The 12187-nt window shown below is 40.9% G+C and overlaps 1 protein-coding gene across 10 annotated transcripts in view; it reads right to left on the reverse strand.

The window, feature by feature from the left end:
- The window catches only part of RICTOR (RPTOR independent companion of MTOR complex 2), a 159658-nt gene that overhangs the window by 88957 nt on the left and 58514 nt on the right, over nucleotides 1-12187 (reverse strand). For 7 of the 10 annotated variants that reach the window (XM_070056656.2, XM_070056651.2, XM_089313144.1 and 4 more), the window contains one exon: nucleotides 10805-10902. The exons of the other annotated variants lie outside the window; for them this stretch is intronic. In XM_070056656.2, the coding sequence (XP_069912757.1) occupies nucleotides 10805-10902 (98 nt within the window). The remainder of the gene's footprint in view (nucleotides 1-10804; nucleotides 10903-12187) is intronic. 10 annotated transcript variants of the gene reach the window in all.

Below are 12187 nucleotides of genomic sequence, written 5' to 3' on the forward strand. Positions count from 1 at the left end.
CCGGGTTCTAGTCCCGGTCGGGGCGTCGGATTCTGTCCCGGTTGCCCCTCTTCCAGGCCAGCTCTCTGCTATGGCCAGGGAGTGCAGTGGAGGATGGCCCAGGTGCTTGGGCCCTGCACCCCATGGGAGACCAGGAAAAGCACCTGGATCCTGGCTCCTGCCATCGGATCAGCGTGGTGCGCCGGCTGCAGCGGCGGCCATTGGAGGGTGAACCAACGGCAAAGGAAGACCTTTCTCTCTCTGTCTCTCTCTCACTGTCCACTCTGCCTGTTAAAAAAAAAAAAAAAAAAAAAAAAGAAGAGGAGCAACCAGGACTAGAACTGGCACCCATATGGGATGCTGGCGCTGCAGGATTAACCTAGTGAGCCACGGCGGCAAGGCCTCTATGTCTGTTTTTAATAGCTGTTTTCTCTTTTATTCTAGTTACGCAATCCTGGCCCTTTGGTGGATCCTGCAATCTTTGCTTATATATAAAACATCGAGGAGATTCCTGACAATGTCCTATTTCTCCCCAGAGGGGTCAGCCTCTGTCAGGATAAAGCAAAGTTTTAAATTCAGGTTAGGTGCCTACCCTAGTAAGACTCAGTCTACCTTGCCCCCTGAAGCTTTAACCGAAAGTCTGCTGTTAAGGGGCTTAGCCCCAGGAAGGTAACAAATTTAACTTTTATCTTGTAAAAACAACGTAAGCTGTACTGATTTTCAAAGGCTTTCTGCTTTAAGTTTTAAGTTTCCCATTCCAGGTATCTCCAGGACTCAACAAATGTAATGACAGGACAATCTCCTTAAGCCTGATATACCCTGGGTCCCCTGGACCAAAAGCTCTGTGCTGGCCCATTTTTTTTCCCCCACTCCTTTAGCCTGTGTCCTGAGCCTAACATTTGAATCCTCAGTTCCCTGCCCACATTTCACGTCGGGAAGTGTCCTCTGGATTAAAGTTGTTAGAAACGTAAGCCTATCTCTGTAAGATTGTCCCTTCTCTGAAACTTTAGTACCTGCATTTCCTGTTGCCCGAGCAGCTCCCTACTACCTTCAAATAAGTTCTCCCAGTTGTTTTCATTGTGAGCATTGGTCTAAAACCAACTACCTGGATCCCATCTGGATGACTGTATGAGAGTACTTTGAAGAGTTCACGGAAAATGGAAACTTCACATACTGCTTTAATCTAAGTATGAGTTTTGAAAATTGACTTTTATCTAGAAGCTAAACAAAAATTCCTCAAGTTACATATGGGTGCAAACTGAATCAGAGGAAAGACAAGGTAAACCCTTTAGTTAACATTCATGACTGAGAGAGGTCTCCAAAGTGCGTCCTCAATATTATTCTTCCTCAGTATGGGACCATAAACATCATAACTATACAGAATAAACCAATCAAATTGATCATCACATCTGTGTACCCTGGAAGGCAGCAAGTGAAGGCTCAAACACTTGGATCCAGGCATCTAAGTGGCAGACCTAGCTATAGTTCCAGGCTACTAACTTTGGTATTGTACGCATTTGAAGAGTCAACCAGCAGATGTAAGATCTCTTTCTGTCTGTCTCTTTCTATTATTCAAATAAAATGAAGTAAATAAAAATTAAAAGGAAATATTTATAACAAATACGATAGGCAAAAGCTTCATGGCTTGCATGTGGTTCACCAGGGCTGCAATAACAAATACCCAAACTGGATGTGTTAAAAAGATTTACTTTCTCATGATTCTAGAGGCCAGAGTTCAAGATCAAGGTATTGGCAAGGTTGGTATCTTTTGAAGGGCTTTCTCCTTGATTATAGATGGCTATATTCCCTATTCCTTTTGTCTTCAGATGGCCTTTCCTACATGTATGTCTCTTTTATTTACCAAGTCACTAGTTATATGAGATTATGCTAGACCCATATTACCTCATTTTCCCTTAGTTACCTTTAATTAAAACTATCTCCAAATATAGCCATACTCCAAGACACTGGATTTTGGGGAAACAATTCAGCACACAGCATTCCATCCCCACCTAGCAAATACACACAGATCATTACAATATAAAGGTTCAAACAAACTAAGACAGGCAAAAAAAAAAAAAAAAAAAAAAAGAGGATTTACTTTAAAAAATTGACAAATAGTACATATATTCATGCTTCCTTCACAAATTTTATGTATCCACACACACATTCTTTCCTAAAACCTGAATCAAACAAATTGAAAAATTCTATCTAAAAATAAAGCCTAGCAAAATAGCAAGAGCTAGTTTTTAAAATGATTGTACCAAATATCCCCAATCTGAGTGACAGTGCTCCCCAATCCAGCTCCCTGATAATGCACCTGGGGAGGTAGTAGAAGATAACCCAAATGCTCAGGCCTTGCCACCCATGTGGGGTTCTGGGATGGAGTTCCTGGCATTGGCCTGGCCCAGATCTGCGTGTTGTGGACATTTGGGGAGTGAACCAGCTTATGGAAGATGCTTTTCAAATAAAGACAAATTTTAAGTAGTAATAATTGAGGCTTAGAGACATTAACATGACTTCCCAAGGCAACAAAGACAACAAGTGAAAAAGCTGAAAAATCAAACCAAGCCAGTACTAGCCTAGTGCTCACTGTGACAAATATTACAATTCTGTATTGAAATTATTTGCACAATCTGAGGGGTAGAGTGGGAAAGGAATGGGAATGGATGTAAAAGTAACAACTGAACATTTCCACCTTGTCTTATTTCTCCAGCCTCAAAAGTGGTATGAATCAAAAGTCCAGAGAACTACAGTTGGCCTGTGTATATGAAAAATAAGTAAATGTAGCTCCTGGCTTTGGCCTGGCCCAGCACTGGCTATTGTAGGCATTTGGGGAGTGAACCAGCATATGGAAGATCTCTGTCTCTCCCTTCCTCTTTCAAATAACTAAATCTTTAAAAAAACAAAAATGAAAGAAAGAAATAAAGAAAAAAGAAATAAAAGAAAAAAGTATACTGAACAGATGTATAGAAAAGGAAATCACTGTATGGTATACTGGAAGATGGAAAAAAGCAAGCTACCAATGATACACATATACATACACATAGAATATATATGCATAATAAAAATGGTAACAGCACTATATTGAAGACTTCATTTTATTTAGCACATTTAATTGTCACAATCCAATGAAATATGGGGCCAGTATAGTAGGCTAAGTCTCCTTCTCTGTGGCACCAGAATCGCATATGGATGCCAGTTCATGTACCAGCTGCCCCTCTTCCAATCCAGCTCTGCTATGGCCTGGGAAAGTAGTGGAGGATTGCATGGCCCAAGTGACTGGGCCCCTGCACCTGTGAGGGAGACCCAGAAGCAGCTCTTGGCTCCTGGCTTCAGATTGGCCCAGGTCTGGGCACTGTGGCCATTTGAGGAGTGACCTAGTGGATGGGAAACCTTTCTCTCTGTCTCTCCCTCCCTCTACCTGTAACTTTACCTCTGAAATAAATAAATATCTTTAAAGAAAAAATGCACACACATTTGTAATTATACCAGAAAAGGATAAATACTGCCAGTAGTTACTATGGGAAAAGGATATAGCGTCCAAGTGGGAAGGTAGGTGGAGAGAACCCATGAGAGGACTTTCACTTTATACCACATGCTCTTCATTTAAACTTTTTATTTTTCATTTATTTAAAAAAATAGGATAAAATAAAGATCCCTTCAGAGGTTTTAATATAAACATATAAGGTGAAATAAAGAAAAGAGAACTTTAAGAATGTGAAAGAGCTGAAATATTTTCATCATGAAACGGGTCTTTAGATTATGAGCATGCTGTCAGCTTTAAAAATAGAATACTAAGATTATGTTCACCAGCAGTCTGTTATACACATTACTTCATCTGATGAAATGATGTCAGAAGACAAGCATGGATGTGTGACAGCCACATGGTTAAAGGATGACATCCTTAGATCCTCTCTTCATTCCCTAAAAGCAGCTTTAATTTTGGAGGTAAAATCACCTGACACAACATTTTAGCACCATTGGTCTACTAAAGTAACAATGTTAACAGCTAGTATTACTCTTTATAAAAACTAAAGCTAGTAAAGCAAAAAAAAAAAAAAAATCATACTTAAAATGTAAAACCTTCCCAATCTAATAAATACCATTAATCAAACAACTATTATGTGTCAGGCTTTGGGTAGAAACTGACCTGAAAGTAGAAAAATAAATAGTACTATTTGTCTGTAGGAAACTATTTAAAATAAGATAGTGGCCCACAACAAATAAAAATAGATAAAATATAGTAGACATGTATATATCCTAATGGAACATAGAAGAGAATGATTGATCAACTATACTGTGCTCTCAGCACCATAATTATTTTTCTTACTTATTCTACAGAGCTCTATTCAGAGATTTCTGAAAATTTCTAGATTGTATTTAATAAGTAAATGAATTTATAGGTTTTTAAAGGACTATTAACTCAGTAAATACTTATAAACCAAACTCTCTAAAAAAAAAAAAGAATTCAAAAACACATTACTATGATTATTTATTTTATGAAACAAAATCTACAGTCATTTACATCAGTAGTTCTCAACCAGAGAAAACTTTGTTCCCCAGAGCCAGTAACACTTGGTAATGCCTGGAATCATTTTTGCTTTTAACAACTAGTGGTGGGGGCCTGTGCTGCAGAATAGTGGGTAAAGTGGCTGGCATCCTACTGGGGTGCCGGTTAAGAGTCCTGGCTGCATCGCAACCATCCGGGGCGTGAACCAGCCGAGGAAGATCTCTGTCTCTCTGAAACTCTGCCTTTCAAATAAAATTCATAAATCTTAACAACAAAAAACTAGAGGTGGTGGTGTGGTGCCTCAAGCACCCAGTGAGTAGAGGTCAGGAGCATTTTTAATGCCCTACAATGCACTGGGGAACCTCTCAAAACAATATTCTGACCCAATACGTCAATAATGCCCACACTGAGGTACCCTGATCTATAGAAACAGACTGCTAAATCTGCAAATAAAGCAATTAAGCATATTCACTTGTTAAAATCAGCTGAAACACCAAAAAAGTGGCACAAAGTACAAAACACATCCAAAGTTGAAAGGTTCTCCTTATTACAGAGTACCTATTGTGTGCCATATACTGCGATCCTGCCTTTAAGGTGGCAGCAAGATTACCAAGAATCTTCCCAAGATCCCCTTGCTAGTTAGTGTTGGGCTGCAAGTCCCCATCTGTTTGCTCTAAGGCTCATGCTTTTCCATTACTTCACTAACTAGCCAAAACAGATTTTTATTAAGTCCAAAATTCATGGACTTTATTCACAGAACAGACCTTTAGATGCCAAGTGTGAGCTTAGTTCCTCTAATTGTAGACAAATTCTATTCAGTTTGGCTATCTGGATTTTGCATCCATAGGTGATTTAAAATAACAAAGACAAAGACTGATATGCTGGCATCAAAGCCAGAGGGAAATTATACACACATACACACACACACACACACACACATATATATATATATATATTTTTTTTTTTTTTTGGACAGGCAGAGTTAGAGAGAGAGGTCTTCCTTCTGTTGGTTCACCCCCAAATGGCCACTATGGCTGGCGCACTGCACTGATCCGAAGCCAGGAGCCAGGTGTTTCCTCCTGGTCTCCCATGAGGGTGCAGGACCCAAGCACTTGGGCCATCCTCCACTGCCTTCTCAGGCCACAGCAGAAAGCTGGACTGGAAGAGGAGCAACCGGGACAGAACCGGCGCCCCAACCAGGACTAGAACCCAGGGTGCCGGCGCCACAAGCAGAGGATTAGCCAAGTGAGCCATGGTGCTGGCTGGAAATTATATTTTTAAAGAGGATATCGTGGCCGTGTCGAACTCTGCCAGTCGTAAAACAAAAACCAAGAATATAAAAAGCACAAATAGCACATTCAGACATAAATCACTGCATTCTCTAGAGGGGTACAAGGGAGAAAGGGAAGAAACAGAAAGGAGAGACACATCAGAGAAGAGAGGGATAAAAGCAAACAGAAGGGTGAACACAGGGTAGAGAGGAGATGAAAGGGGGAAAAAGAAGTAGAAGATGAGAAGAGTTAGACAGCGCAGAAGAGATAAGCAGAGCACAAATTAATAAGGTAGGTATTGTGGTGCAGCAGGCTAAACTACCTCTTGGGGCCCCTGCATCCCATATCAGAGTTCAGTTTCCCTGCTAATGATCCTGGGAGGCAGCAGATAATGGCCCAAGTATTTGGGCCCCTATCACCCACACAGAAGACCCAGAAAGAGTTCCTGGCTCTTCCTGGGTCTTGGCTTCAGTCTGGCTTAGTCCCAGGTATTTGCAGGCATTTGGAGAGTAAACCAGCAGATGGAAGATCTTTCTCTCCTCTATCACTCTGCCTTTTAAATAAATAAATAAATAGAAAGAAAGAAAGAAAGAAAGAAAGAAAGAAAGAAAGAAAGAAAGAAAGAAAGAAAGAAAGAAAGAAAGAAAGAAAGAAAGAAAGAAAAGAGAGAGAGAGAAAGAAAAAGAGGCAGTTGCAGCAGTGGTGATGGCAGCAGTGGCAGCAACCAGGTGGAGAAAATGACTTAAGGGAAATATTTTGGGGGAAATTCAGGTAAAGAAAGAAAGTAATGGTGGAAGAAAGAAGACAGGGAGAAAGGGAAACTGACCCCAACCCAGGAAAGCCTAGAGAGAAATAAATGAAAACCAGAAAAAGGGTGACAAGGTAATATCAACAGATTCTTAGAAGTGAAGATCTAGGAGCGTAAGTTGTGGCACAGATGGTCAACCTGCTGCTTCTGAGGACATACAGGATTCCCTAGGATCCCTTGTGACCTAGCTTCCTGCAAATGCATACCATGGAAGGTAGTAGATAAAGGCTCAAGTACCTAAGTCCCGCCCCCCGCCCCCCCCCCCCCCCCCCGCCATGTCAGAGACTCTGTGGGGGACCCAGATGGAATTTCAGACTCCTGGTTTTAGTATGGCCTGGCTCCCAGTGTTATGTGCATTTGGAGAATGAACCAGCAAATTGAAGATCCCTCTCCCTCTGCCTTTCAAATAAAAATAAACTTTAAAAAAAAAATTTCTAGGTGCTGGCATTGTAGCACAGTTAAGCTGGTGCAGTTAAGCTGCCGCTTGCAATGCTGGCATCCCATATGAGCACCAATTCTCGTCCTGGCTGCTCCACTTTCAAATCTAGGTCCCTGCTAATGGCCTGTAAAAGCAGCAGAAAATGGTCCAAATGCTTGGGCCCCTGCCACTACGTTGGAGACCCAGAAGACCCAGATGGAGTTCCAGGCTCCTGGCTTCAACATGGCCAGTCACCGCTGTTGTAGTCATTTGAGGATCGGAAGCAGCAGATGGAAAAAACATGTCTCTCTCTTTCTGTAACTCTGCCTTTCAAGTAAATGAAATAAATTTTCTAGAAAAAAATTTTTTTAATGAAATGAAGATTTAAATCACTCCTATTCCAAAGAATTCACCACCTGCACCATATAGCACATAGCTACTAGACACAGGTAGCTAGGAGCACTGAAAATGTGGTTAGTCTGAACTAAGCTGTGCTGTAAAGTATAAAATACAAATTCAATTTCAAAGATTTAGTATAGAAAAGTTAAATATATATATGTTTATATGGTTAAACATACAAATAGAATTATATATAAAACAAGTGTTTTACTATGTAAAGTATTATTGTTGGATATATCAGATTAACGAAAATACTAAATTTCACAGGTTTCTTTTTATTTTTTAGTGTGGATGCTAGAAAACTTTAATTTACTTACGTGGCTCACATTTTATTCCCACTGGATGGTACTACTCTAGATTTGTAACGGGCTTTAGGAACTACGCTGGTACCAGAGCCTTGTAACAAAAACTGCCCCTTCTAATGCCCAGCCCAAACTTTCAGAAACCTAGTTGGCAGAGACACAGAACTACATATAGGTATCCAAACATGGTTAGCACAGTAACAGCTGTTTCCTCTGGCCTTGATGCAAGCTTGTAGCAGCCTTTTTATAGGCTATTTTAAATCATTTATGATTCAAAAACCAGATAGCAAAATCATTTTATTAGACCTCTATTAAACTTATTTTTAGTAATTGAAACTAGGAAAACTGGTAATAATTATTGAAAAGTGGTAAAATATAATAAAATATAATACAAAGAATATTTGGAATCTTGAAACATTATTGAATCTTAAGGACATTATCTGACTACCATGTTAAAGCAAAGTATTTGAAGACTTTCACTCTATTTATTAAAGCATACATATGTATATTTTTGAAAATCCCTTCTTTGATACCTATTCAACGTTACTGAAAGTTGTTTTTTAAACATTCACTTTCTGAGCTATTATATAAACACTGGAATATTTTTAAATTTCAACTAAAGAAAAATACATATATATGTACTTGATTCCCTAACTGTAGAAAAATAAATCTGTATTTCTGACACTAAAATAACAATTTTGTAACACAGTGATAATAGTCTCACCTCCTTCCATTTCTATAAGATAAAATCAAATCCAAACCACAATCCATTTGCTTGTCAGAGAATCAAACGTTTGGAAGGATAAAACAGTGCTGTTCAAACTTTAATATACATGGGCCGGCACCACGGCTCACTAGGCTAATCCTCCACCTTGCGGCGCCGGCACACTGGGTTCTAGTCCCGGTCGGGGCGCCGGATTCTGTCCCGGCTGCCCCTCTTCCAGGCCAGCTCTCTGCTGTGGCCTGGGAGTGCAGTGGAGGATGGCCCAAGTGCTTGGGCCCTGCACCCCATGGGAGACCAGGAGAAGCACCTGGCTCCTGCCATCGGATCAGCACGGTGCGCTGGCCGCAGCGGCCATTGGATGGGTAAACCAACGGCAAAGGAAGACCTTTCTCTCTGTCTCTCTCTCTCACTGTTCACTCTGTCCAAAAAAAAAAAAAAAAACAACACACACACACACACAACCAAACTTAATATACATATACATACAAATTCACCTGAGAATCAGTATTAAACTATAAGTTCTGATTCAACAGGTCTACCGTGAGGCCTAAAATACTGCATTTTCAAATAAGCTGCAAAGTGACACCAATATTGCTGGGCTATGTATTGCACTTTGAATAGCAAGGATTTAAAACATTCAGTATACTTAAAAGAAGTTGGGAGGAACCTTTATCCCAGGGATAGGCATTGGGCACAGCAGTCAAGCTGTCATCTGGGTTCAAGCTCCAGCTCCAGTCCAGATTCTAGCTTTCTACTAATGCATATTTCTGGAGGCAGTGGTGACGGTTCAAATAGTTGGGCTCTGCTACCCTATAGGAACTGGAACTGAGTTCCTATCCCCTGGCTGTGGCAATGAAAAAAGCCAAGCTACTGTGGGCATTTGAGGAACAAACCAGTGGATGAAGGGAAGATGTTTGTTTCTCTGTGTCTGCCTTTCAAATAAAAATTAAAAAAAAAATTATCCCAAACAACCCATTTTTTTCTTTTTTAGGGTATCTCCTAAAACAGGGGAGAGGACCCTTCTTTTTCTGCCCTGGCCATTTGGATATTCATAACATCATTTGCAGGCCAAAATTAACCTGCTCTAGATTCACTGAATTCTGAGTCCCACTTGCAGTTGCCTTGGCAGGGCCAGATCAAATGATTTCAAGGGCCAGACATTCCCCACCCCTGACCTAAAATAATACACCTTAGTTCTCTCTAAGTTGGCTGTCCAGCATTACAAGACTAAAAAACATACCAATTCACAAATAAGTATTAAGAATTTTGGACTACTATTAGATATCAACTTAATATTTATTTGAGACCAGGACCCCACAACTTGTCTTGGGCACTAACTTAGTTCCAGGTAATGGGAATATAGCAGCAAGAAATGAGAAAACAGATAATAAGAGTTCTTGGTGGGGGGAAGGGGCTGGCACTGTGGCATAGTAGGCTAAGCCTTCGCCTGCAGAACTGGCATCTCACATGGACACCATTTCCGATCCAGCTCTCTGGTGTGGCCTGGGAAGGCAGTAAAAGATGGCCCAAGTGACTGGGCTGCTGCACCCACATGGGAGACACAAAAGCACCTGGTTTCTGGCTTCGAATCAGCCCAGCTCCAGCTGTTGTGGTCTTTTGGGGAGTGAACCAGCACATAGAAGACCTCTCTCTCTCCCTCCTTTTGTAACTCTACCTCTCAAATAAATTAATTAAAAAAATTTTCTCAGAGAATTATGGTTTTAGCTATAAAATACAGCACACATGTACTTATGTACAAATTTGTATCTATACTCATATATTAAGTAAAATGAGAAGGCAAAAGAAATACAGCATCATGGATTAAGGACTTCACAGTAATTTTCTGTCTTTATTCTCTTCTGAACCTACCCAATTTTCCACAAGTATATAATATTTCTATTACTCGTACATATATTTTTTTAAAACTGAGGTTTTCTTTTTAAGATCTATTTATTTTATTTGAAAGGCAGAGTTACAGAGAGGCAGAGGCAGATAGAAAGAAGTCTTTCATCCGCTGGTTCACTCCCCAGATGGCTGCGATCACCAGAGCTGCGCCGATCCGGAGTCAGGAGCCAGGAGCTTCTTCCAGGTCTTCCCACCTGGGCGCAGAGGCCCAAGGACCTGGGTCATCCTCTGCTGTTCTCCCAGGCCATAGCAGAGAGCTGGATCGGAAGTGGAGCAGTCAGGACTCGAACCTACCCACTACGCCACAGTGTTAGCCCCACTCATCTATTTTTTAAGCATGATAAAATCCTTGAGAACCAGAGAAAAGCAGAACTGTCATTGAGTGAACAAATAAGAATTTCTTTTTTAATGATGATTAAGAAAAAAATCTAGTAAATTTGGTAAGGATCAAATAATTTCAGAAAATATTAATGAAGATTGTTACTTACCTTAGTAAAGTTATTTAGATGGCCTAGCTTTCTCATATTTGATACTCCTTGCAATTTGGACACATTTTGGAGAATCTCCCTTAAGTTATCAGAAGGTTCTAAAAGAAAAAATAAGACAATTTAACCGAATTTTAAGATTATTTTCTAAATCAAACACAGAAAATGCATAGTACTTTACAATGTTGCTTCTTGGTTTAAAGTTTTAATCTGGGCTGGCGCCGCGGCTCACTAGGCTAATCCTCCGCTTTGCGGCGCCGGCACACCGGGTTCTAGTCCCGGTCGGGGCGCCGGTTCTATCCCGGTTGCCCCTCTTCCAAGCCAGCTCTCTGCTGTGGCCAGGGAGTGCAGTGGAGGATGGCCCAAGTGCTTGGGCCCTGTACCCCATGGGAGACCAGGATAAGTACCTGGCTCCTGCCATCAGATCAGCGCGGTGCGCCGGCTGCAGCACGCCGGCCGCGGCGGCCATTGGAGGGTGAACCAATGGCAAGGGAAGACCTTTCTCTCTCTCTCTCACTGTCCACTCTGCCTGTCAAAAAAATAAAATAAAATAAAATAAATAAAAATAAAGTCTTAATCTGTACTGCACCCCAAATTCATTCACTGAGCTGACTTCAGAGTCCTTTTCTGGGGAACTGGACGAGGCAAGCATTTGCATGGTAGTTAAAACACCCATGTCCCACAACACAGTGCTGAGATTCAAAACCAAGCTTTGCTCCTGACTCTGGCTCCTCACTACTACGAACCCTGTGGTCAAGTGACTGAGTTCCTACAATACACATGGTAAGCCTGCATTCAGTACCCAACTCCATCTCAGAGTTGTGGGAACTTGGGGAATTAACTAGCAGATGGAAGTGCTCACTAACACATTCACTCTCTGCGTTTCAAACTAAAGTATTTTTAAAAGGGAGGCAGGCATTTGGCCTACCAGTTAGGATGCCAGTGCCCAATATCAGAGTTTCTGGGTTCAATTACTGGCTTTGGCTCCTTATTCCAGCCTTCTACTAATGGAGACTTTGGTAGGCAGCAGCAGTAAAGACTCAACTAACTAGATTAAGTTCCAAGTTTATTTGGGGAATGGACCAGCAAATGGGAGATCAACTGATCAATCGATCTCTCAAATACATAATAAAAACAAAGTACATATGGATGACTCATTCAATTACTTCTACATGTCTATTCATACCTGGGATCTAATTCTGTGTATCACCTGGAAAAACTGAAACACATAATCTTAAATCTCAACACCCAAACTTTCATTCTGGGCAACAATATAGCAACAAGGACAACATATACTATACTGTTTACATAAATTTAAACAACTAGGGGCCGGTGCTGTGGCTCAGTGGGTTAAAGCCCTGGCATCCCATATGGGCATCAGTTCTA

Source organism: Oryctolagus cuniculus, chromosome 14 (genome assembly GCF_051225735.1).
Source record: "Oryctolagus cuniculus isolate XC-2025 breed Fujian yellow rabbit chromosome 14, ASM5122573v1, whole genome shotgun sequence".
Classification (NCBI taxonomy): Eukaryota; Metazoa; Chordata; class Mammalia; order Lagomorpha; family Leporidae; genus Oryctolagus; species Oryctolagus cuniculus.